This window comes from Mustela nivalis (assembly GCF_964662115.1).
Source record: "Mustela nivalis genome assembly, chromosome: 19".
NCBI classification, from domain to species: Eukaryota; Metazoa; Chordata; class Mammalia; order Carnivora; family Mustelidae; genus Mustela; species Mustela nivalis.
In genome coordinates, this window is record NC_139038.1 from 25,191,421 (window position 1) to 25,218,976 (window position 27,556).

General features: G+C 38.9%; 1 protein-coding gene across 15 annotated transcripts; it reads right to left on the reverse strand.

Annotated features, from left to right (window-relative positions):
* Positions 1-1,357: 1,357 nt before the first annotated feature.
* On the reverse strand, positions 1,358-27,475 carry CCP110 (centriolar coiled-coil protein 110). Of its 15 annotated transcripts, none has more exons than XM_082714879.1 (16): positions 27,249-27,475; positions 25,279-25,424; positions 23,154-23,309; positions 19,050-19,178; positions 14,931-16,581; positions 12,314-12,441; positions 11,664-11,841; positions 10,987-11,126; positions 10,226-10,342; positions 9,761-9,862; positions 9,236-9,352; positions 7,723-7,796; positions 7,112-7,174; positions 6,158-6,220; positions 5,586-5,671; positions 1,358-3,315 (listed from the first exon to the last, which is right to left on the reverse strand). In XM_082714879.1, exons 3-16 carry the CDS (start codon positions 23,292-23,294, stop codon positions 3,263-3,265), a joined length of 3,042 nt encoding a protein of 1,013 aa, XP_082571005.1. In that variant the 5' UTR covers positions 23,295-23,309; positions 25,279-25,424; positions 27,249-27,475; the 3' UTR covers positions 1,358-3,262. The 15 variants fall into 15 exon arrangements, with proteins under 15 accessions (XP_082571005.1, XP_082571003.1, XP_082570995.1 ...); XM_082714877.1 differs by having other exon boundaries at positions 6,158-6,217; positions 12,314-12,444; XM_082714869.1 differs by having other exon boundaries at positions 12,314-12,444.
* Positions 27,476-27,556: the final 81 nt, after the last annotated feature.

The following is a 27,556-nucleotide window of genomic DNA, read 5'->3' on the forward strand; positions in this document are numbered from 1 at the left end:
CGGCGCTCGGGGGTGGGGAGGCGGCTCCCCCGCAGCCGCGCCCCCTCAGACCCGCCCGGGGTCGCGGTACGACGTGAGAGCTTTGGTCTGCGGGGACGGCGGCTGTCGCCTGCGCGTGCTCACCGGCGCGGGCTCGCGCGGACCGCACTCCAGTTTGATTCGGTGTATTCAGCAAGTCTCCCTTCTGTTGTTTTTGGGGTTTTTTGTTTAGTTTAGTTTTTGGTTTTTTTAAGATTGGGTTGGGGGATTTTTGTTTTTATTTATTTATTTTTAAGATTTTTATGTATTTGACAGAGAGAAACCACAAGTAGATGGAGAGGCAGGCAGAGAGACAGGGAAGCAGGCTCCCTGCTGAGCAGAGAGCCCGATGCGGGACTCGATCCCAGGACCCTGAGATCGTGACCTGAGCCGAAGGCAGCGGCTTAACCCACTGAGCCACCCAGGCGCCCCTATTTTTATTTTAATTCCACTTTACAGTGTGATATTAGTTTCAGACATACAACACAGTGATTCTTGTTTCTTTTCAATTATTTTTATAACCCATGCATGTGCCCGCTGTGGTCCTTCAGTGGTAAAGCAATCCACCTCCCATTTGCTGATTTTTGCAGAACTGCTACTTTTCATTGGGGGTTGGGGGCTCGGGGGGGCTTGTTTTCAGCTCCGTGTGAGTCCGTATGAATTAGAGAGGCCCCCAGTCATAACCTCGTGCGCACCATTCCCGCAGATGAAACGAACCACAGTGGAAGGGAGGCACCAGGAAAAGTGATGCGCGTTCAAGGCGCTCACCTTGGACCATGAGGCCGTGGTAGCAGCAAGACCTGGCCCTTGAAGGGTGCTAATTACAATCCGCAGCTTTGATGGGCGCTTCAAGCTCAGCATTCCCTCCCCTTGGCCCCCAGGAGGCTGCCACTCACCTGAGAGAGCTCCAGCTCCCCTGAACTTTCCCTTCCTGAAAAGTCCGATTGGTGCAAAATCAAATGCTGGACAAAGCACTGGTATAGGTTACACATTAAATAGGACACACTTTTCATGGGACTTTTTTTTTTTTTTTAAGATTTTTTATTTATTTATTTGACAGAGAGAGATCACAGTAGGAGAGAGGAAGGGAAGAGATTACAGAGAGAGAGGAAGGGAAGCAGGCCCTCTACTGAGCAGAGAGCCCGATGTGGGACTCGATCCCAGGACCCTGAGATCATGACCTGAGCCGAAGGCAGCGGCTTAACCCACTGAGCCACCCAGGCGCCATGGGACTTTTAATTATAAAAAAGATCATTACAGTATTAATGTTTTGCCCAGAGATTTTTCCATTATCTATCCCTCAGTGGTCCTTCTGCTGGTAAATAAAAATCAAACTAGATTTCTTTTAAGATGAAAAGTTTATTTTGCCTTTTGCCTAGAAGCAAAACTAGTGAAAATTAAAGTATAAAAATAAATACAATTTACATTAATGAACATTCCACTCAAAGTAAAAATAACAAAAATAATGTATATAAATTAAAAAATCCATTAAAAGCACAAAACAATTTCTGGCACTTTTATGAGAAGAAGCTGTGAACATTAAAATAGGTGTAAAACACACATGCTTTTACCGTAAAAAAAAACAAAAAACAAAAAACACTCCCATTTCTCAACCTTCATCTAAAGCTACTTTTAACTTTCTCCAAAACATACTATTTGTTTCAGCTAATTTGCATTATTGTGCACAAGACTTGTAGCATCTCTTTTCTTTCTGGAAAGACCCACAATGATATGAGTAAGGTGTATCCTGAGTTTTCAGAATGATAAAGCACAATTTATCATATTAAGATATTTTGATACACTTTGCCTACAAATAAAAAAATTGGTAACTCAGACATTTTTTACTGTCTTCTGATTTCCTGCCTCACTCATTTAATAAATGATACATATCTCAATAAAGAAAATCAAGTTTACACCCGGAGCAGATTATTATTGCCTATCTACAGCTGGATGTAACAGCTAAATTTTAAATAGGACAGAAAATTGGAGAAAACAATCTTTATCTCCACCTTCTTAAAAGGATATTAAGAATATATATAGTCTGCATTTTCAAAATACCAGTATTATTTAAAATTCAAGTTAGAAAGAGTAAGTGTACACAGTCCCAATTTTATGTGAGAAGCACAAAGCCCTTTTTGGAAATGGCATGATAAATGAACAGTGACATCCTCTTCCATAAAAATCATGTTCCCTTGGTAACATTTTTTGGTTTCTATTTTAAATGAATACATTAGTGATGAAAACTTTATATATCAGTAATGCAGAATTTCAACTCGACAATATTACTATCCCACTGGAAAGTCTGAACTTATTGTATAGCCCTTTAGTGTCTCCTAAATCAGGCAAGCTAGAAAAAACAGACTATGAAGGAACGAAATGTGCAAAACACCAAGAAAACAGAAGTGCATGCAGGGTGACTCAACATTACAGAATGGACGCATGGATTCACTCCTAGGTGCTACTACCTTCAAGATTGTGCTATCTCCCTAATTTGTTACCCTCCACAGAAAGATTTTATGATTTAGGAGGAGTGTTTCCAAGAGTACTGGGGTAACCTACATTAAACCTAACATTTCTGCACAAGACAACTAGTGGTTAAGACGAATGTACACTGGTGACCAAAACGGTGGCCCCCAGCTCCTTCTGTGGTAAATTCTGGAGGGACCACAATCAGCAGGCAAGTGTCTTCTCCTATGAGATTATACTCTAAGTCCAAGAATATGAAGACTGAGAGATTAACCAGTGTTTAAGTTTTATAAAACCAAAGAAAAACATTCTTCTGCAGTAATTCTCCCTTGAATAGAACAGTATCTAATTTATCAAATTTAGCAATCAGTAAGAAGAGGTAAATGAAATTTGTGTTTCCAAACATATTTGTAATTTATCACACCTTTTTGACATTTTATAGAAATAAATCCAAATGTCCTTGAAATTTACAAAAAAACATTCTCAGCAGACATCTGGGTACAGAAAACAAACTTGTGTTTGTACCGGTTAAGCAGAGATGGTTGATTACTAAATACTACTGTGTCTTCACCCAAACCTAATCTTAAGAGGATACTGAGGGTGTAGAGAAGGAAACAGCCAGACTGATCAAGTTTGCAGATAACTGCTCAGCCCTTTGATGTCACTTTGCCTGTGTAAACAGTCCAGGGTTAACTGAAGAGTCCTGCGCAGGAAAAAATCATAAGCGCGTGCCCCCCCCCCCACCCGCCCCTTGTTCATCCTAAAGAATGCTGTCTTCTTAAATTGTCGCAACATTTGGCCGCTTTCTTTGGATTTTTCCTGCATATACTCCTAAAAATAGAGCAAAACTATTATTATTTCTCAGTGTCAATTTTTCTATAATTCCAATTAATTAATGTTCACTGTAAACCAGGCACTGAGCTAAGCGATATACATGATCATACTTAATCCTTACATAAATAATCCCAAGGTAGAAACTGTTACTACCATCTTAAGGATAATAAAATCAAGACATGGGAGAGTAGGTCACGTGCCTAAGAAGCAGCCAGAAGCAGACTCGGAGAACCCAGTTACACCTGATTTGTTGTTTTACTTAACAACCATTTCGCATTACTGCTTCTACTTTGCTTTAATTAGTGGCTTCTGAATGTCACTATAAACTCCTGAGTCAAGCACAAGACATCAAATGAGCAAATGTTTTAAAACATGAGATCAGAGATTGCAATTTAGTTTATAAGAACTATAAACAACTTTAACTGCTTTGCAACAAACTATAAGCCTTTGCATCCTACTTCAGTCTAAGAGTAGGAAAGTCTATCATCACAACAAAAATGAGCTTTCTATAAATTGCTAAATAAAGGGTTCATTCTCCATGCACATCAAAATAAAGCATGAAGTTTAAGTTTGTCTCAAACATAATCCAGGTCATTAAAAATCTAAGCAAGAAAGAATGATCTTTCCCAACTGCCACTATGGCTCTCTATGTTGAAATTCAGTTAGAATATTAGTCAGGCATATCCCAAATTTCCAATTTATGTAAAATGATAAAATCCTAGTCTTTTTCATTTGTATAAATAAGGCACTCATTTACAAATAAATATTTAGAAAAAACCAGGAAATTTTGTACTTGTTTAGATATATAATAATTATATGTGGTAAGTTCATTTGTATTAATAATTACGAAGCAGTACAATTAAACCACACCAGTTCTAGATACTGAACTTCAGTACGTTACTAACGGCAATGACCTCCTATTCATCCTCCATACTGTTGAGCGTTACTTGTTCTTTTTCTTACAGACTCGCGAGGGACAAACAGTGGAGATGGAATGCGTGAGACAAGAATGTGGATCGTCATCACCATGGCAAGTGGAGAATATCACACAAAACAATACTAATTCCTCAGTGAATCACCAACTGGCCAGGATTTGTCACAATATATAAGTCTAATATGGGAAAAAAATGCCAAGGTCTTAAAATTCCATAGAACTTCACAAGCAACACATCTGGTGTTTGGTCTGAGTTCTTCCAGAAACCTTTCAAACCAGCTGATTCCGAACACCTCTGGAATAAGCAGGATCTTCAGCTACACAGTCTCCTTTAAAACAACCCCACTGACTGTCACTCACAGCATCTTCCAAAAGATGACCTTTTATATTATACTCTACATATGCAACATAATGAATTAAATTCACCATATACGTGCAAAAAGTCAGCAATCACTTCAAAGTTATGATCAGTACATCTCATTCCCTCTTCAAACTTTTGTGAACAAATAGCAGTAACACGAGAAAATTTATGTTGTTCATTCCCTCCTAATGTGGAGGAAATCACTTAGTAATAAAAGCTCTGAAATATGCCTAATCGCATATTAATGGAAGATTAGAATTGATTAGAGATTTAATCTTCATTTTCTAGCGATTAATTTAGGTTTCTTCTAAATGTTTTAGAAAGCAGTGCAGTTAAAGCAAAGCACTTTGAAAGTATTTTTTAATGGATCACATAATTTCTGGTGAGCTTATCAATGTGTCTTAACAAAGATACCCACAAAATATTAAAACAGTAGCTTAACAGCTTTGCATTAGCTTAATACTGAATTTGTCTTCTTGCCACCATAAATAATTTAAAATCCATAAAACAACAAAAACAAAACTTACCCCCCCCCCCACCTGGCATATTCACATGTGATCTTGTGGCCAGAGGGAGAAATTTTTCATGGCTTTACGTGCAGATAGAAATATTCCCGGGTGATACACTTCCCCACAGCTGAACAAACACGTAGATTTAGGCATCGGTTATTACACTTTACTAATGTATAGAAAAGTTTTCTGAATTAAGCATGTGTAATTCTATAAATTTTTCAGATTAAAAAAATGTAGAGCGTTTCATTACAGAAATCAAGATTGGAACCACAGGTTTACTACGATCTCCTGACTGCCACAGCATACTAACACAGACGATCACTTGCAGGAATGATGGTGAATATGCCCAAATTATGGTGGCAAGGAAAGACAAGGTATTGCACTAGGGTGGCCTGCATCACGGGGCAGCTCGTGCACGTCCTTCTGCTGAACGGGCTTCGGGAACTCATTTGCTACACACCTGAAACAGGCGCTCTGTTAGGCACTCTGCTCTGTGAAGACTTCTGTCTATTTTGCACAACCCCCTTCACTGATGTCTTAGGGGTTCTAATTGAATATAAAAAAATTAATAAGTCACTTGCATTAAGGTCTAAATGTTCAACATTCAGAGAAAGCAACCATAGTGCATCAACGGTTCAAAGTACAAATAAGCTCGAAAAGGACGAAAGTCTCACGCATGCGCACAGCAAGGAAGCGACACTGCTTCAGCAGGGACTAGAAGACTTTGCTGGAGAATCACTTTGGTGATGCTGAGCTTACTATATGGATGCTTACAACTCTTAATGAGTAAAATGGTATGAAATGAAAAGTAAAAACATGCCAACGTAAGATGATAATTAAAATATAATACACAACAGTACACCTAAGGGTTATCTTTGAACACAAAACTTTAAAAGATCTTCATAATGCTATGAACAAATCACATTTGTAAAATAGTTACCCTTTAAGTAAACAGCGCTAAATTATGTTTCCCGCTCAAAGCTAATTTTGATTTGGATGTTTTAAAATACCCTGCGGTGGTGGCTTTCTTACCCTTGTCTACTGAGGAGCCTGTGAACGGGTGCATTCTGTCCTTGGTTTGGCTGAAGGACTCTGCTGACAAAGTAAAAAAGTAATTCAAAAGAGAAGGACATAAATTCATTCCCTTCCCGCTTTTTCTTTTAACAAATGAAAGATGATTAACGGCGAGAGGGAAGTCATCTATGCAGATAGGCCAATATAATAATACCACACAGCAAATCAAGCTGATTGAAGCATATTAATAGGGTACTTATATTTTGCTCACTTGAGAGCCCAAATCTTAGGTTTTTGTAAGGATGTCCAATGTATGTGTTTAACTCTTGTGTTTTTAGGTAATTTATTTATATACTTTACAAAAAACCGACTTTTCCTTTCAAACATCCAACTGGCATCACTCTTGTAAAAGTAGAAATAAGATCAGAAATATTAAGCTAGCTTTCTAAGGTTTTTATTTATTTTTTTAAACATTTCATTTATTTATTTGAGATAGCAAGAGAGACAGAGAGCACAAGTGGCCTGGGGGCGGGGCAGGCAGAGGGAGAGGGAGAAGCTGGCTCCCCACTGAGCAGGGAGTCCCACATGGGGCTCAATCCCAGGACCCAGGATCATGACCTGAGCCTAAGGTAGACACTTAACTGACTGAGCCACCCAGAAGCCACTAAGGTTTTTTAGTAAGTAACCTAAGTCAGTCCTGGGCTATGAGCTGAGCTTGGGACATAGGGTGCTGAAATTTCTACCTGAGATGGCATATCCTAAAGAAAGGTCCAGAAACACCTGGTCTGACATGTAACCAGGTACATGACCCAGTGTTAATATGGATCTCGGCGCCTCCTCACTCCTCTAGCCAGAAGAGACTGTCCTACTGATCTAAAGTTAGAACTAAATGAACAGAAAGTAAGCTTGGGATTTATAATTTTTTTTAAATAAATAAATAGTTTCTCACAGAGACGAAGTGATTTTTCTCACCTTGTTTCGGAAGGATTCTGCTTAACCAGAAATTTCTTATTTGGCATTCCCATTTCAGCAGCTCTAATACAACATAAAAATAAGGACATACAAACATTGTATTTAGAAAAGGAGAGAAAACACTTCTGGATGTGATGCAGGATGACAGAAACAAATCATTTACAGGTTGCTGTACTACTCAACTGTACTCAGCGCACTAGAGATTACTTTCTAGAAAAAAGCAGCTTACTAAGACAGTTACCAATCCTGGTTCTTGGCATTAGGTTTTCCTCCCATGAAGTCTTTTGCATATTAGACAAAGAATATATTCAAAAGATGTAAAATTAATTCTGAATATGAAATTTAACTAATTTTAAGGCTGAGTGGCTATGATGACACAAGTGAACACTTAGTCTCCTTCAGTAATTGATACATTTAACCTAAAGATGAAATCAGATTTTACCACCTGAATAATAAAACTTAATATTAAAAAAAAAAGGGATTTCTATCAACTGAGCTGTAGAAAAGTGAACTTTTATCTAATTTGAATACACAAATAGACCAACAGATGACTAAAATTAATTGCTTTGCTAGTAACTGAATTAAGGTGACATGAAACAAAGAAAACTTACTTCATGTACTTCCTCCTATCGAGAGACTTCTGTGTTGCAGCCGACAGGGCCACTCGTGGACTTTTCACTTTGTCCTTGAAAAAACAAACCAAAAAGCTTGAGTGGTACCAGTAATACCACTAAAATAATACAGGGATGATCTCAGACTGCATGGAAAAGCTTCTCTTACTAGTATTTGAAACTTTAACTTAATCTGTCTTTAGTACTAAAACAGTCCAACTTCTTATATAATTATAATTATTTTTCTCAATAAGATAATATAAATTTAGCTTCTTTTTCTTTTATTGACCCATTTAAAATCACTGATTCAAACCACACACCTCCAACACTGACAGATTTCAAAAAACTCTGGTTTCCAAAAAGACAAAATCCACCTGATAGCTCAAAGGAAATTCAATCAGGAGCCATGATAGTTTTTTAGAAGTCATCCAAACAACAGTGAACGTTTCAACTCCAAAATCTAATCACAAAACAATACCCAATTCTTTTAAATCTGTCTTTAGAGTTAAGTGTTGCTGGTAATCCTGGGAACCCGGTCTATGCTTAAAATTGTAGGGAACATGCTAAAGTCAAAATAGAGAAGGAGATTTGGTATCAATTACCCCCAACCCAGAAACCCAATGTGAAGTAAGAAGAAATAACTATATTGGTCTCCACTCTTCGTTCCTGCTGATATTTGATCTTTGACCCCTGTTCCTAAGACAGAGCTCCTAACACCCTAGGAAGCTGAGCTGGTGATGGTAGGAGCATCTTCTGCTCTAATATTTGGTCTTGACCTCAGTTCCTGACAGAGAGCTCATAAATCCCTTGGAATTTTCTGGGTGATAGAAGCATCTTTTGTTCCAATAAGCCCCTTTAGAAGGGGCTCCCAGGTACAGGCCAGTCATCAGAAAGACCAAGCAGGAGTAGAAGCGTATCCCCTTGTCCAGAGATAAGAGAGGGGCTAGAGATTGAGTTAATCACTGATCATGCCTACATGATAAATCCTCCACAGCAATACCTAAAGGATGGGGTTCAGAGAGCTTCCATGAGCACATCCATGTGCCGGGAAGATGGCACACTCCAACTCCACGGAGGGACAGAAGCTCCTGCCCTCAGGACCCTTCCAGTCCCTGTTCTATGTGTCTCTTCATCTGTATCCTCACTTGTGTCCTGATACAGTAAACCAGACAATCCCCTAACTACTGTGAGCCATTCAAGAAAATTATCAAACCCAAAGGCAGGGTTATGGGAATCCTGTTTTATAGCTGGTCAGTCAGAAGTACAAGTGACACCTGAGACTTTGCATGGGAGGAAGTCTTAACTGCCTCCTTGTCTTGTAGTATCTGACTCTTAACTCCAACTCCAACTACCAGAACTGAAGTGAATTGTAGGACCCCCCACTGGTGTGGGAGAAGTGATTGGCGTGGGGAAAAACATACATCTGGTATCAGAAGTACCAGAAGTTCTCTGAGTGTAGAAGAAATAGTTTTTCTTTTCCACTCTTCATTCATTAAAAACTCACGTAACATACCATTTGCCTGAGCATCTTCTCTTTGCGAACTTCTCGATCGTGATGGAGAATAGACATTCTTTCAGCGGCATCCATTACAAAGAATATGTCATGAACACCATAGAGGGCGGCTCGCAACTAGGTTCAAAAGAAGAAAACATTGTCCCCATTCAAAAAGAGGAGGTTAGAGTTTAGTAATATTCTGTGCTCTTACACTTTTAAGGGAAAAGGGCTAAAAAGTTTGTTCTTTTTTTTTTTTAAGATTTTATTTATTTGACAGAGAGATAGAGAGCGCCCGAGAGCACAATTGGAGAGAATGGCAGAGGGAGAGGGAGAAGCAGGCTCCTCACCGAGCGGGGAGCCTGATGTGGGGCCGGATCCCAGAATCCTGGAACCATGACCCGGCCTGAAAGCAGACGCCCAACTGACTGAGCCACCCAGGTGCCTCCAAAGGGTTAAAGTTTTAATTAAAACCTCTTTTCAGTGGTTAAATGAGGGGAGAGATAGAAATTTCCATCTAAAAGCCTTCAGGACACGTGCATTTACCTGAGCTAACACTCTTTCCTGAAGAGAAGCATCTTGTGCCGAAACAACTCCTCTCTTCAATGGCGCTTCTGACTGAAAACTCCTTATGAATTCCATAGTGTCCTGGAAGACGAAATACTCCTTCAAAAACCACTTTTCTAGAAAGATTCATGATCACTGGAATTTCCTTCTGATTTTTTTCTCAGCCAATTCAAAATCACTGAGAACATAAAACTATTACTTCCCAGAAGTCAAATAGCACTCCCTTTGAGGTGAGACATATAGAAACTACTTCATTTATGCACTTTAAAAAGTCATTTAAATGAGATTACTCAGATTTCTATAATCGCCTACATTGCAGTGACTAAGAAATGTTTGATCTGCCTAAGTTCTGTACTAATGAGTCACCTCTAGCTAGTGACTAGCCATCGCTGGACTGAGAAACTGAGCCAGAAGTGAAACAGAAACAACAGACCAACTCCTTACTTTTACAGTTTGGCGAAGTTGTTTTAGCTTATCTGTCTGCATAAGCCTTCGAGTAAGAAATCCTTTTGCCACTGCAGTTATCTTATTAAATTTTGTTTGTAATTCCGGACTGAAAACCTAGAAGAAATCAAACAGACACCATGAGTTAAGAATCTGAGCCTTATAATCCTTAGTCTATTACAATGAGCTGAATTCTACACATGTATGCTCTGTGTGCGGTCATCTCCGAGAAGTGCCAAGCTATTTGATGTAGGGCACAAACATCTGTCCTCATCTGTACAACCTAAGATAATGTAGCTCATTTATTTTTTTAAAGATTTTATTTATTTATTTGACAGAGAGAGATCACGAGTAGGCAGAGAGGCAGGCAGAGAGAGAGAGAGGAGGAAGCAGGCTCCTGCTGAGCAGAGAGCCCGATGCGGGACTCGATCCCAGGACCCCGAGATCATGACCTGAGCCGAAGGCAGCGGCTTAACCCACTGAGCCACCCAGGCGCCCTGTAGCTCATTTTTTAAAAAAGATTTTATTAATTTATTTGACAGAGATCACAAGTAGGCAGAGAGGCAGAGAGAGAGAGATGGGGAAGCAGGCTCCCGGACGAGCAGAGAGCACAACATGGGGCTTCGATCCCAGGACTCTGGGATCACAGCGTGAGCCGAAGACAGAGGCTTTAACCCACTGAGCCACCCAGGCGCCCCGATAATGTAACTCTTTAAAAATGATAGCTAGATAGACACACAAATATCATTAAGTTCGCCCACCTGAGACCATTTAGGTTTGGCCCTTCCAAAAGGCCTTGTTACTGAGAGCTTGGTCAAGCCACTAGTTGATGAGCCCCAGAGGTAGAAGGGTGCTTCGTTTGTAGAAGCAAAGCTGTGCTGCAGGGCAGAACTTGTGAAACCTAGAGAAATACATGTACAGAGTTATACCTGACGTCATATAATCAGAATATGCAGAACATCCAAAAAAACACTTGTGACTCGCTAAGAATAATAACTGCCTCTGAAACTAGTCCACGTGCGGATGTGAAATATTTATGGGCTTTACGCTTCTGCACCAGATGGATCTTTTCCACACAAACAGCGTCTCAGGATAATTGTAGATGTGGAGATAAGCTCTTGCTGGGTCTGAAGAATTAGATGTAATTCAAGAGCACTGGGGAGACGGCAAACTGTGTTTTCAGTTGAAGCACATCTCCTGCTGCATGAATTAACAAAGCCTGGGCTCTGAGTCAAATATCCTGACAGTTTCCTGGCTCAGGTGGCTTTTCTCATGAACACCTGCTCACCAGTCTTTGATCTGCTCTCACTTCATTTTTCACTACTTACTGGGCAGCTGGCAAATGGGATTACTTGAAGGATGGAGCTAGAGTTTGAAAGTAAAATATCTTACTATAGGATAATTTCTTCCAACGGAAGAGAATGTTGAAAATATTTACCAGAGCTATTTGAGTTTGAAGGACGGAGCGAGTCCACCTGAGACAGCATCGTTTCCAGCAAACCAGACTCATTTATTTTTCTCCATTCTAAGTCCGCCGCGTTGTTGCTGCCCGATTCAGACGCTTCAGCTGCAATCACCTTCTTCTCTTTTAACATTTTCTCCTGTTCTTCTATTTCCTGTAGGTTAGCAGTGTATTATAGAACGTGCTACATCTTCTGTTGAATTATGTACCAAAAGACCATCACTTTAGGCTTAGCTAAAAGTAATGGGTAATTATCAGCAAATGATTAATTTCAAGTTTTCCTACCTCCAATGAAATCTTAAAACAAGTATCCTTGTTCTTACAATACATTCTTGCAGAATGCATAGTTCAGCATCAATATATAAAATCTTTGAAAAATACTAAACGTTTTGAATCAAGGATTCGATAAAGTATCCTTTTGATGAATTATGCATTTATTTTTCGATAAGGAGTTCAATATTAAACCTCACACTTTGGCAATATCCATGTATCAAAATCAATCACCTCTATAGATTAAGATATACAGGGGAAGAAACTACGAGTACCCTTTAGGTGACCAAAATTCATTATTACCCCCAGTGAAATTCCACTTACCAGTCCCATATCCCTACGTTTTAATTCCTCACCTTCTGCAATCTTTCCTGTTCCCTTTCCTGCTCAGCTATGAGTAGCGATAACTGCTGGGCATGCTGTTCTTCTAGCCTCTTCCGCATTTCTTCAAAAGCTAACATCTTGCTTTTTAATATCTCCTCGCCTTCTGAAAAGAAACACATCCCCTCCAATTTAGAAAATTTACTAATATCTGACCGAAGATGCATTCCTGGGTCCTATGTAACACAATCGAGGTAGAGCCAGGTCCCCACTCGGAGCCACATTCTCTTCTGCCACGCCCTGCGTTTCGTGCTACCGACGGAGGCTGCTTGTCGCCACCATCCCCACTCACTCAACAGATCCCACCATGATCTGAACCGGTGGAGCCAAGACTATCTGCTCAGTCAAGAATCTCCTTACTCAGGGCACCTGAGTGGCTCAGTTGGTTAGGTGACTGACTTCGGCTCGGGTCACGATCCCAGGGTTGTGGAATCGAGCCCCGCATCGAGCTACCAGCTTTGCAGGGGAGCCTGCTTCTCCCTCTCCTTTTGCCTGCTGCCCCCACTGATTGTACTCTCATTTTAAATAAATAAAATCTTAAAAAACAAAAAAAAAGATTCTCCTCACTCAAATCAACTCTCCTTACTCAAATTAACTTCAAGATGCGATTCACATCTGCATCTGCATCTCAACTCTCTTCTGACTCTGGTCCTTCTCCAAGATCTCCGGTATTGTAGTTTCTAGTTTTGTTTAGTTTTGGTTTTTTAAATAAATGTTGCTTTGATAATGTAAGGCTTTTCAGCTTCAGTTTCCAAATAACACTGGATATTAAAATTTTAGATATTTAAATTGCAAACTAAAAAATTCATTCAACCATTGTGACTATGCAACTTACTGAACAGAAAGAGGTAAGACACTCTCAGATGTTGAAATTCCAAGTATTACACTGATGCAGTACCTATTCATGGATGCATCACAATTCAACTGAACTCAAAGAATCAGTTTATATACAGTCAATGATTTTCACTGAAGATAAGTATACTATATTATCTATCTGTTGGAGCGCCTGGGTGGCTCAGTGGGTTAAAGCCTCTGCCTTCGGCTCAGGTCATGATCCCAGGGTCCTGGGATAAAGCCCCGCATCAGGCTCTCTGCTCAGCAGGGAGCCTGCTTCCCCTGCCCCCTCTCTCTACCTGCCTCTCTGCCTACTTGTGATCTCTATCAAATAAAATCTTTAAAAAAAAATCATATTATCTATCTGCTATGGTTTTCCCATCATTTGTTCCTAAATACATTTTATTCAGCTACAACAATTTGCATTGTGTGCAATTTCCCACAGGCAAAGGGGAGCTGAAAAGCAGTAGAAATACAACTTTCAGGGCTGCCTGGGTGGCTCAGTGGGTTGGGCCTCTGCCTTCGGCTCAGGTCATGATCTTAGGGTCCTGGGCCCACATCAGGCTCTCTGCTTGGCTGGGAGCCTGCTGCCCCCCCTTCTCTCTGCCTGCCTCTCTGCCTACTTGTGATCTCTCTCTCTCTCTCTCTGTCAAATAAATAAATAAAATCATTCCAAAAAAATACAGCTTTCAGCAAAAAAGGACAAAGCTCCTCAGCTCAACCACTCAACCAACAGCGAGAGTCCACTCAGCTTTCAGCTCCATCTTAAGAATGTTATAACCGAGCGCTGCCCAGGGGCTCCTCTGAGAGCAAGCTGGCTGCCTCCATGATTGGCCTCTCCTCCCTCACACTGGCCGTGATCCTCTCAAAAGCTCTGCCAGGTCTGACCCTTAGTTAGCTGTGTGGGCCTCTGGTATTCAGACACCAGTTACACTGCCCTATCCATCTGGATAGGCCCCCAGGGACCCACTGATGTTTTTATTAGAGTTCTTATAAAGTTACACAGATTTTCAACCATCTGTCCCAACCCTATTTTTCCATAAACCCTGTTATTTTTAGTGTGCGATTTTACAGAATGTGAAGGTTTTTTTCAGGAAGGTATAGATCACACTGGAGCTGAAATGTTTATGTCCAAGAACTTCACTGACTTGACTCATTTCTTCCATATCGGTAATGAAGAATTATGAACCACAACAACAAAGGAGTTAAGACATGTTTTAACAAGTTGCTGTTAATATGACATTAGATATGAAAGAAATTTGAAATAATTTTCATCAATAAAGATGTCATTCTTAAAACACTACTCAGAGCCTTATTTACGATTTTTCTCTAATAAGCTGATGCCAAAGGGTTCACTGAAAGACCAAGTACATGAAGATCTGATTACAAATGAAACAACAGACTGATGAAAATATTAGAAACCACTGGCCATCTAAAAGGAAGATCTCGTATTAATACACTAGATTAAGACTATGAGCGATGTATCATCCAAGAACTTTTTCCTCCAGTCACTAACAATTTTCTCTGTGATACAAAGTGAACTGTGAAAGATATTTGAAACAAGAGAAGGCTTTAAGAAAGCCTATCCAATGGCAATAAACAATAGCTAATTATAGGTTCTCCAGTAAGAGAAATGAAATGAAAAACCCTGATATACAGATGAGGACAATTATTATTGTTTTTCAAAATGTCAATTAAAAGTATTCGATAAAGGTGCCATCTGCTTGGCAGGTATCAAACACTTCAAAGTTTCCTTACCTTTGAAACTACTTTCTAACATTTTATTCTTGTTCATATAGACAGATCCCTTGGGGTATCTTTTTTCTGGCAAATGCTGCCTTTCCTGCTCAGCTATTCCTGTCGCTAAGACATAAGGGCAGTTTTCTTTTTGCAAACTATCAATATCTAAATCAAGTCTCCGTTTAACTTTCTCAAAACTGTTATCCAAAAACAGTTCATTGCCACAGGCCACTGTAGGGGTGTCCATCTGCTGTCTGGCATTCTGGTTTTGCATCAATAAAGGAGATGGGTTTTTTACATCGTAAGACTTATTCAGTTCCATTTGTAAATTACAGGTGTTTTTCTCCAGCACATTGGCTGACTTGAGGGCACTCACGCTTCCAAAGTTTTGACTCACTATACACTGACTGGTGGCATATGGCTCATGCAATCTTGGCATTGTAGGACACGTACTGTCCATCTTGGGTGGTCCTCTCCCATCTGACGTTAACTGACCTTCCACGACGGCAAGTCCAGGAATGACCTTGTTTCCTAACTGATTTCCTGAAGACTGGCATACCTGATTTGATTTACCTACAACCACTTCCTGTATGGCTTCAGATGTATTTTTGGTGACATAAACCTTGCTTGGACAAACTCCTACTAAATCAACTGGTAACTTTGGCACAGTTTCAGGTATGTTTGTTTTTTCATCAGTATCTTGAACAACTAAGTCTACTGTCTGCTCTTTTCCTTTAGGACTTAACTCACAGGCATTTATCGGGTTATTTATAAGGATATGACATGCTGATGATGGCCTCGAATGTCTTCGATGCATTTTAGGACTCAGGCTTGGCTCTGGACTAGGTAATTTGGCATATGAACCAGTAAGACTTTTGATAATGTTATTCTCGGGAACAAAAGTGGGAATGACTTTAAAATCAGATTCGGGGTCTAAAACAGTGCGATGGCCAGTTCGTACAGGTATGTCCACTTTAGAAAAGCTACCTAACACGGACTCATTCGTGCTGCTTGCTTGAGTGGAAGCACCTTGGAGAAGAACATTTGATTTATTAAGGCTTGGTTTGTCCGGAATCACTGAAGCACAGGGTCTGGCAGGCCACTGCGCCTTCTCCTTCCCACAGTCGGTCACTTTCACAGCTTCGTTTTCCTTATCTGAGTGACTCTCGTGGACACTCCTCTTCGCACTAGTTCTCAGACTGCGTCTAGATTGCTCTCTTTCTATATACTCCTTTGACTTTTTCATCAGGTTCTGAAGACTCATTATGTAGGGATCTGGAGTAACTTCCTCCAAAAGTGTTGGGTCCAGTTCTTCACTGGATGAGAAGAGACCATCGGACAGAAGAGTTTCCTGAGGGGCTGCTGAGGGGATCTTTGCGGAAGCTTCCTTTTCCACGGGGGTAACAACATCTAAACTATCACAGTGCTTCAGAGAATTAAAATCTGAGTCCCTAGCTGAATCTGTCCCATTAGCTTTAAATTGGTCCTCATGATTCAATGGCAAAATTCCAGTTGTCTTTTCAAGCTTTCCTAAAGTAGAGTGTTCAGTAGGGCTTGGCAAGATATTTGGAAATGTGGAAGGGACATTCAAGTTTCTGACTTCTGAATCAGAAAAAACTGTTTCAGTCTCCCATGGATCAAAATCACTGGGATTAGGTGCTTTTCTAACCTGGAAAAGAAAATTTAAAAATTATTATTTCCTCACTGCAAAGAAAGGCCTTCGATTTCATTATTTTCTAAAATTGAAATAGAAAATTCAAATATTCTAATATTTGAAAACACAGACAAAAACTAAGATAACCTTTTTCTATTGTATCGTGTATCACATGGGGCTCAAATTACTACTAAAAATATCTACTGATAAAAAAATCAAATCAAATAAAAAATAAATCAGTAAAATAATAAATCAAATAAAGTAAAAAAATAATATATATATAACATATATATTATATATATATATGTATATATATATATAAAATATATAAAAAAATAAAAACATCTATTGGCCATCCTGGCCTATTTATTAAAAGAGTAAAAGAAAAAAAGGAAATTATCTAATCTGATACAAATATGCACACATGTGAATGGGTAAATACACACATCTATATGTACATATCCATGCACAACTTAATCTTGGAATAGATGGATCTTAACTTTCTCCTGTATTATATATTATTAAAGTCACCAACTGGGTCCTCCCATGAAAACTAAGAATACCAATGTATGAGATAAATAGCAAGTAATTAAATGTCTTACTTGAGTAACTCTAAAAGCTAACTTGTCTAGGATATTAAGCAAAAATAATTCAGTAACAAGACTCCTGCCTTCCACATGCTTACACCAGATTTGAACTAAAATCCTTCTATATGATGAGGTAAATTTGTATTAAATGACAGCTCAACCATGTAGCTGAAGTTACTTAGAAATAAGAAGATTTTCACCTTAAAATCTAATTCACCAAAGCAAATTTCTATTTGATTAACTAACATTTTAAACAGCAACCCATTAATGAGTTTTAGAACAAGCAAAATAAATAAAAATTTTATAAATTAAGACGAGAACGACTAACACACAAGAGATACAACAGAAAAAATAAAATTACATTTCTATCTAAATAATTTGACGTTGCCAAAGAATAAAAAGTGAACTGGAAGGCTTTTAAAGATTATACAAGCATATATTAAACTGACAGAAATTATCATATTGTCATATCAATACAGACTCCAGAATCCTGAATGTGTTTTTTTTTTCCTAGACCATAGGGCACTCCTGTTATACCTAACAAATCCCAAGACATATAATGGTTTCCAGGTAGTATGCAATAAACAGCACAACAAAATATACTTAGTCACAACCTCAGCACCAAAATAAAACGAAAGGGAAACACATTCACAAAATCCATAAACATGTTCATAGGCTTAAGAAAAATAAACTTTCCTTAAAATACTTCACATTTCACATTTATATATACAGCAGCCACAGCTATGTTTTTTGTGTACTACTAAAATGAGCCTTTGGTTAGAGAATATAAATAACAACAAAAATGTATCAAAGAATGATAGGTTTTATAGGTAAAAGAGACTGGAGACATCTATTTGTACGATATAAAATGTCTCTATCTGCATAATTAATTCATTACTCTCATTATGCTCTATTAAATGTTGGAAGCTTTAAGACTCAACAATCTCATTAATAATATATTTGATATAATCCCTCACTGGACCAACAATGACATGCTGTTTTTGTTTCAATAATATGAAACACCTAGTAAATTAAAAACTTACCTCTATTATTGTGCTACATATTATATTTTTTAAAGTTAAAATGGACAGCCATTGTAATGTGCAAATTAAACTCCACTACCCACAGACAAATGAAGGTAGCAGTTAGTGGGAAACAGCCTAAGGTTCATTGTACGAGTGTCATCTAGGATGAATTATACAAACTACGAACCCCTAAGATTATGAAAAAATGTTAAGATGTAACCAGCAAAACAGCTGTATATGGCAGAAATTATTTGTTCAATGTACTTCATGGTTTTTTTTTTTAGTATGAAATAATCCAGACCTTAAAACGAATTGTTTACAAATTTAAATTCGCTAAATAAAAATAATTGCAAAAGGCATGAATGTACTGTTTAAATGGTTTCAGATTAGATCTAAGATGCATTAGACAAGTCTACTTATGTAATCTAAATTACATTTGTGTACTTAAGAGAATTTCATCAAAAAAAAAATGGGGGGCAGTTATTTACTTTAGCAGAGAATGAGAATAAGGTCATTGACTCAATAGTCTGAATAGTTCAGAGGTAAACTACAATGGTCAATTCCATCATTTTGTCACTGAGAATTCCATGTTTTTAGAGTCATAAGACACAGACAATAAGCAATTATATTCAGGGAAGGGCTCCATTGTCTAAGTACCCTCTGATTCAAGTACTGGGTGCATTACTAACAAGGAACTGAATGCTCTTCGGAGTAACTGCAATGGAATATCACAAACCACAAAGATTCTCAAACATAACAGTGAAATATATTGGTAACTAACTAGAAAGTGCAAACGCATTTCTGAAAAATTATTATTAATGTGTACCTCATGATTTCTTAATTATAACTTTAAAAAGCCTACATTACACACCTGAACATTTTCAAGAATCTCTTGGACCCGAGTCAATAGAGCTTTCTTCCTAATAGCATGCTTTCTGGTTTCTACATCAAGTGCTTTCTGCTTTTCTTGTTGCATTTCCTTTCTTTTCTCAATGTTAAGCTGCAAAACATCAGAAATATGTAATTATTTCTCATAAATATAAAAACATCTTAAAATCAGGAAGCCTTGAATCACAATGATTAAAATGTACAACATGTAAAACTACAGGGGAAGAAATCTAACGGTGGGTGGGGGCAATGAATGGGATGGGGCATGGGAGATCTTTCTGTGGGTCTGAAAATATTCTGTATGGCTATGAGTTACACAAGTGTATGCCATATATTGAAACTCCTGGAACTTTAGAACTTAAGCTCTGTGCGTTCTACTGCATGTAAATTATTCTCAACTGAATAAAAAGTTAAAAGAAAGGAAAAAACCTGTTCACTTTTCAAATGCTCTAAAATGAGAGGTAAAATAAGCCCTTCTGGCCACTGCTGAGCTTTTCATTTGGCAGTATCTTACCCCACAGGATCAGGTTCTTCAATTTCTAATCTTCTAATCAGTGTACATTTTATCTCTTTGCTATTTCAAGAAAATGTCTAAAGGCTTAATGACAAAAGAAACAGATAATGTTTTATTTGCCTACAAAATCAGAACACATTTGGTCTTGATTCATTTACCTTCTAGAAAAAATAAAATTCACCTAAAAAATTGAAGTTTCTAAGCATTACATCTTTTTAATGAATTTAAATCTTAATTATTAAGTTCTAAGAAGCTTAGTCACTGCATGAAGGAGTCAAGACTTATTTACTTTTTTTAAAGATTTTATTTATTTATTTGACAGACAGAGATCACAAGTAGGCAGAGAGGCAGGCAGAGAGAGGGGGAGAAGCAGGCTCCCTGCTGAGCAGAGAGCCCGATGCGGGACCCGATCCCAGGACCCTGAGATCATGACCTGAGCCGAGGGCAGATGCTTAACCACTGAGCCACCCAGGTGCCCCAAGACTTATTTTAGAATAATGCAAATGGAAAACATATCATAAAAAATTATTCCAAAGTTATGCTATTCACCTATCACATACAACATAAAATCATGGATTAAGGTCCATAAGCATCAGATTTTGCTGATAAATATGTAACTGATGGAGTCACAGACCCTAAACAACAAGGCTCAGATATTTTGGTCCATATTAAACTAATCAAGCAATATGTTATCAACTGGCTGATAAAAATGTTTTAAACAAATTGTTTTTAAAGTTTTTATTTACTTATTTGTCAGAGAGAGAGAGAAAGCACACACACAAGCAGGCGGGGGGGGGAGGGGCAGGCAGAGGGAGAAGCAGGCTCTTCACGACTTGAGCCAAAGGCAGACACTTAACCACTGGAGCCACCCAGGCATCCCTGTTATAAAATTATTATTTGCATGGTACCAAAGAATCATTCCACAATTTACTTGCTAATCAAAAAGGGGAAAATGTATACTTTCAAGAGTTATCTGGCAGTCACCACCTATAAAAGCAAGTGTTCAAACTAAACATCGCTAACAGAGGGACAACTAGATTATGTAACTTCTAATTTAATATGGAGCACAGGGCATCAGCTCTAAAGAATTCTTGCCAAAAATGTTTAACCGGACTCTGACCCAACTTTTGTTTTTTTTTCCTAATCAAACCTTTAGACTTAATTTCCAGTTTATAGGCACTACAGGGACTAGAGGACAAGTAAAATATCACCATGGAAAAATAATTAGACAAACCCAAAATAAGGCATTCTATTAAGATAACTGGTCTGGTCTCCAAAAATTCACTATCATTACAAAAAAAAAAAAAAACAACAACAACAACAACAACAAAAAAGGGTGATGCCTGGCTGGCTGAGTCACTCTCAGGGTTGTAAGTTCAAGCCCCATGCTGGGTATAGAAATTGCTTAAGAATAAAATCTTTTAAAAATATGTATATATTTTTTAAAGATTTTATTTATTTGACAGACAGACATCACAAGTAGGCAGAGAGGCAGGCGGGGGTTGGGGGGAAGCAGGCTCCCTCCTAAGCAGAGAGCCCAATGCAGGGCTCGATCCCAGGACCCTGGGTTCATGACCTAAGCCGAAGGCAGAGGCTTAACCCACTGAGCCACCCAGGCGCCCCCAAAAATATTATTTTTAAAGGTAGAGGAGCTGTTCTAGATCAAAATAGATTTTTAAAAATATAGCACACTAATGCTATTTGTGAACTCTGACTGGACCCAGACTAGGAAAAAAAAAGTTATAAGTAGACATTTTGCACACAAACACAGAAATCTAAATATGAACCGATATTAGATACTATTAAAATTATTATTAATTTTCTTAAAGTGTGATAATGGTATTGGGGTTTTATGTAGGAGGATATCCTCATTTTTAGAATACATATATTAAAATATTTAAGGGATAAGTGTTATGTATCTGCAATTTTCAAATGGCTCAGCAATAAAACAAAAAAAGTATGTAGGTACACACACACACACACACACACACACATAAATTCATGAACACGATAAAGCAAAGATGACAAAAATGTTAAAAATTGTGGACTCTAAATGGTATATATATGGATGGCTGCTGTGCCACCCTTTCTATTTTTATGTTTGAAAATTTCATTACAAAGTGTTGGCAAAAGATACTGATCTTTTAACTCCCGTTATAGAAATTTTTTTAACTCTGTTACTTTCAATTATATTAATTTCCTGATTTGAAATAAAGTCACACACATTTTAAAAACATCCAATCAATATGAAAGAGTTTATAATGGAAAGAGCGCTTTCCTTCCCATCCTGTATTCCTTTATCCTTTCTCAGAGAAAGAATATTGTTATATAAAAATCCAAATAGTTAACTTATATATATATATTACAACCATATATAAGTACCTCCTATGACCCAAGTAGTGTTGTAAGCATTGTACGTATATTAGAGCATTTAATCTTCAAAACAACCCTGTGAAGTAGCTACTATTTTTAATCCTCATTTAACAAATAAAGGAAATGGACCTGCAAGTTTGCACAGCAGCTAAGATGCAGAGTAATGACTTTTTATTTTTTAAGATTTTATTTATCTGAGGGACGCCTAGGTAGCTCAGTTGGTTAAGCTGCTACCTTCAGCTCGGCTCAGGTCATGATCCCAGGGTTCTGGGATCGAGTCCAACAACTTCTCTCTCTGCCTCTGCCTGCCACCCTGCCTGCTTGTGCTCTTTCTCTCTCTCTCTCTGACAAATAAATAAATAAAATCTTTAAAAAAATAAAATAAAATTATTATTTATTTGAAAGAGAGATAGCGAGAGAAAGTATGAACAGGGTAGGCAGAGGAAGAAGCAGGCTCCCTGCTGAGCAAGGAGCCCAATGTGGGGCTCGATCCCAGGACCCTGAGATCATGACCTGAGTCAAAGGCAAACCCTTAATTGACTGAGCCACCCAGACGCCCCAGAGTAATGATTTAAACCAAGACCAGAAGGCTCTAGAGCCAGGCTTTTAACCACTATTCTACCCTGCTCCTGAGAGCATAATGTGTGCAGTGATTTACAATAGAATGTGGAGAACCTTCCATGCCTGCACATTTAGGTCTACTGCACTCATTTTAATCACATGAATAAGATTCTATAAAACGGACCACAGTCTGTTAAACTAGTCTACTACTGTTAGACATTTAAGTTGTTTGCTAATCTTTTGCTATTTTAAACATTGCTACTCTATAACCTGTACGCACTTCTTCTGGCACAGACAAGTGAAAGTCTAAGATATTCCCCAAAATGGATCTGCTAAGTCAAAGTTACATATACTTTTAGATTCTGATAAACATTACCAAAAGGGTCCCCACAAAATAAATTCAAGTGCTTTTCTCAGCAAAAATGCAGTATAAGCATCCTTCCTTACAACCTAAGGAACACTAGGATCTTGGCCTATCAAGTAGATTAAAAAAAAAAAATGCAAACTCATTTGTTTTTCTTTAATTCTAAATAAGAGCCATATTTTTCAATCTTTATAAGCTTTTCTTTTGTTTTTCTGTAAACTATCTTAGTGATTCACTATAGAAAAATAATTATTTCAAAATCAAAGAATATTTACCAGTGGAGAAAGCACAGCCACTCCATGGAAGCGAATAAGTGAGATGCTTTCAGACTGGACAGGCAGAAAGCTCTCTGTGGATAGTGATGCCTCTTGGATTCTGGCAAGACTATTCTCACAGAACTTCTCATACTCCTCCATCTTCCCACAATTACACTGTAAGAGAAAAAAATGTCTTTTTTAACGTGCTGAAAAGAACATATCTTAATTATTTGGCAAATTTTATTTAGCACAGAAATATGTCTAGAATGCACAGCTTCTAAAATTTGCCTTCCCAGAGGTTTGTGGGTTTTTTTTATACTGATGAGCAGCTAATTCCTAAGTATAGGTAAGCACCTTAAGACCCTACCCAGTTAAGCCTTGTTTCATATAGTAAATATGTCTGAACACAAGGAAGTATATAAACCAATCTTTAAATATGACTTGTCTAAAAAAATACTAAGAACTCGCCAGTGAAAAATTCTTAATGGAAAATAGTTCTGTACCACTTCACTAACTTTAGATTATAAAATAGAATATTGTATTTTCCTTATCAGGACTTACCTACATAACAAAAACTAAATCATACAAAGGTAAAATGCTTTTGTAGCCAAAAAGGGTATTTTTTGGAGACAAAAAGGCTATTTACATAAAAGAGGGTATTTACTTTAAAAATTCTTTTGTTATCATGAAGTTCAAAGTCTATTACTTTCACATCTCAAAAATATACTTTGACTTCCTGGTCACTGGGCAAATCAGTCAGAGGTGGAAAATCTGCTGGTTCTCATAATAATTCTATTTCATTGCTGAAAACTGGAACCACCACCAAACTACTTAAAACCATCAGCCCAGTAATTTCACGATTTCTGGAAAACTGTGACAGTGGCTATAAAAACTCAAGGTAATCAGGAAGGATTAGCTAGCAAGTTTGCTCATTTAGCTAGTGTTAAATATTTAATTGCCTGTTTCCACAGCATTAAGTCTGGCTTTGCTTCCTTTAAACAAACAAGGGAAAGTAAAAAGAGAGACATCATCAGACTCATCAACAGCAAGGTTATAAACTGTGAAAACAGAAAAACTATTACAATAATGTTCCTGTAAGTGTTCATTTTAAAACAATTAATTAACAAAGAAGGGGGAGGCAGAAAAATTCAATGATGATGTGAAACACACAGAGATGAAACAAGATGGAGTATGATACTGTCTTAAGCCTCAAGGCACTTCAAAATTCCACGAAGGTGTCAGGGATAAATTATAACACAATTAGAAATGAAGAAAAAGCTTCTTCTGATTTGATTATGAAAAAAAATCAGATATATTTTGACCAACTGGCAGTCTTATCAACAAAACTTCCTACCATCCCATCAATTCTAATTATTTCTGTATTTGACTTATGCAAAGTGTGAGTTTAATTTCAAAGAAATGGATCTTTAGAGTATAAATGAGATTGTTTTGCAAACATATTCATAAAACAAGCCAAAAAAACAAACCACCACACCTTTCTGCATGACAACCATAGCAAGGCCTCATTTTTAAGTCTGGATTTCAAACCCTATTACGCTGTCTTAAGAACCAGAATATGCTGAAGCTAAAATGTAACAGAAATTCAAATGATCCCATTTCTACTAAAATACTCAAAAATATTTTTTAACACAACCCCTGCAGCCAGCATAACAGGAACGTAGACACAATGAAAGAAATATACTTTCTATGGGTACACAAGCAAAGCATGAAATTCTACTTTAAAGGTCTGGGAAATGTAAGGAATAAATAAAAGACTCTTAGGGAAAATTTTATTTTTTTTCCAACAACATCATATAGATATGCCTCATTGCTTTGGAAAGTTAAATTCATATCTCTTCAAAAGACCGTATGTCATGCATATTGCAGATGTACAGTAATAGACTATCACAGCATAACTATAGCATATGATAGTGCATGAAATACGCATATACAAGTGCTAATATGGCTGATTACAGAAATCACCAAATGATCCTAGAGCATGACTGAACTTTTCCTATCCTTCAGTCTCAACTTGGATGCCCCCCTCCTCAAACCATCCCTGACGATTCCATCTACATTAACCCTACATCAGTCACTATCACATCACATTGCCCTGCTGCTTCCCAATTTTCATGGCACTTACCACTATCTGAAATTATCTTGTTTATTTCCTTGGGTTTTGTCTGTCTTCCTCCACCAAAACGTAAGCTCCATAAGCACAGGTACCTTTTCAGTCTTGCTCACCACTGAGTCCCCATTACACAGAACAGCGTCAGCACACAGTAGGCACTTGATAAAAGTATTGAATAAATGAATTAGGGTAATTAGCTCAATCAACAAACCAGGAGAAACCAGGAGGAAAAAAGAGAGCGGACTATACAACAAAGAAGCTAGAAAGGAAGAATGGAATTTAGAGAATGGTCATTTCATGGATGACCCTATTCTCTGAAGAAAATGGTACCTCTAAACTGCAAAGGCAATCATTTTTTTTAAATGAGCATCAATCAGGCACCTGTGTGGCTCAGCCAGTTAGGCACTGGATTCTTGATTTGGGCTCAGGTCGTGATCTCAGGGTTATGAGATCCAGCACCTCCCTGGGCTCTGCACTGGGCATGGAACCTGCTTGGGGTTCTCTCTCTCCCTCATCCACAGCTCTTTCCCCTTCCTCTCTCTGTCTCTCTCTCCCCCTATTAAAAAAAAAAAAAATGAGCATCGTATCCTATATGATTAAGCAAAGGGGCACTTTGTTTCTCAAACCACAATTATCTGTCAACAGTTTTTTTTTAAAGGAGCCTTGACAAAATACCACTCCAACCACAAATCTACTGACCCGTACTTTACCGTCAGGCATTACTGGGCCACTTGAACCAATAATTTACCAGCTGCATCAAGTTCAGACATGCCTTGTCTTCTCCATTTATACCATGACCCTTCTCCAAACGAGCCTCTTTGCAAATCCCATAGATTCATCCTTCTGCTAGCTACTCCTCACCAGTGTTCTACCAGAAATGTCACTAAAGGGAATGGTAAAAGTAACATATAACTGATCTTGCCTTGATTTCAAATCCTAGCTGGTTGTTTACCCCTGAGTGCTCCCAAAGACGTAATCTCCTTGTATACACAATAAAGGGAACGGTTCCTTATTCAGGCACATACTAGCTGTGTGTTCTGGGCAATTTACTTACCATCTCCATGCCTCAATTTCCTCATACGTAATGCAGGGATAATCAGAGTATCTGTCTCAAGAACTCAATGAGCTAATACATGTATGGCAATTAGCATAATGCAGGACATGCAGAAAGCATCAACAAACGAGGACTGCCTTTATTATTAAGAGGATGATGATTATTATGATTTTTATCACAAGATTATGGATTCCTGAAGGGCAGTGACAGTGGTTGGTTCCTGGCAGGATTCAAATGTAATTTTAAAACAGGCAAAAGGGGTCATCTTCCTCATTTCGTTGTTTCCAGAGCCCTCCCCATCAATCTCTAGGCGCATTTCACTTGCCTAAATTGGGGGTAGGGAACTGGGATTACGACAAGATAGAAGCAGAGTGGGAATCACCTAGCAGCATCTGAGAATTTGCTTTATTAGCCTCAAGCTTATTCCCCTGAGGCTCCAAAGCAGAATAAACAGCACTGCTAGCTAGGGCCTTTGGTTGTGGTAACCGGCTTTCAGAATGGCCAGAGCACACCCTGAGGATGACTCCCTCGGCAGCATCTTGGGAGAAGAAAAACGGTCCAGTTTTATCAACAGGAGGTGATTCCCCGGCTCTGCCCCGAGGTTATTTGCCAGGGACCCTCTGCCCTGACTCCAGCGCCCCACGCCCACCTCCCCCAGCTCCTCTGCTAAGGTTCCATCCCGAGGGCCCACCAGGCAGCGTCAGCATCCGAGCATCACCTCCGCGCGGAGTGTCGCTGGTCCCCGGGCACCTGTCACCTCCTACCCGGCGCCCTTCTCTGGGCTCGAAGACCGGCATCCCAGCCCCTGCGTTCGGGTTCCCTACAGAGCTCACACCCTCAGCTCCCAGGGCGCCAATTCCGCCTCCCCCCGTGGCCTCGCAGGAGGAACGCACGGAGGATGTACCTAGCCCCCGCCTTAGGCACACACCTGATCTCCCACGGCCCGGTCAGGCTTTTTCTCCTTCGCCACGGGCCTTGTCAGGAAGCAAACAGCTCAATTTGTACTGACAGAGAGCAGCTCGGTCCGCCGCCTCCTTCTCCTTCTCCTCCCCGCCATATTACGGGTCTCAGGCGGCAACGCGGGATCCTGGCAACCGCCACCGCCGCCGCCACCTCCCGGACTCCACCTTCTTGGGCGGCACTTCCGGTGGTTGCTTCCGGGGCCGTTGGAACGGTTGGGCCTCCAAAAACTACAATACCCGAGGTGCATTGCGCGGCCGGGTACACGCCCTGGCT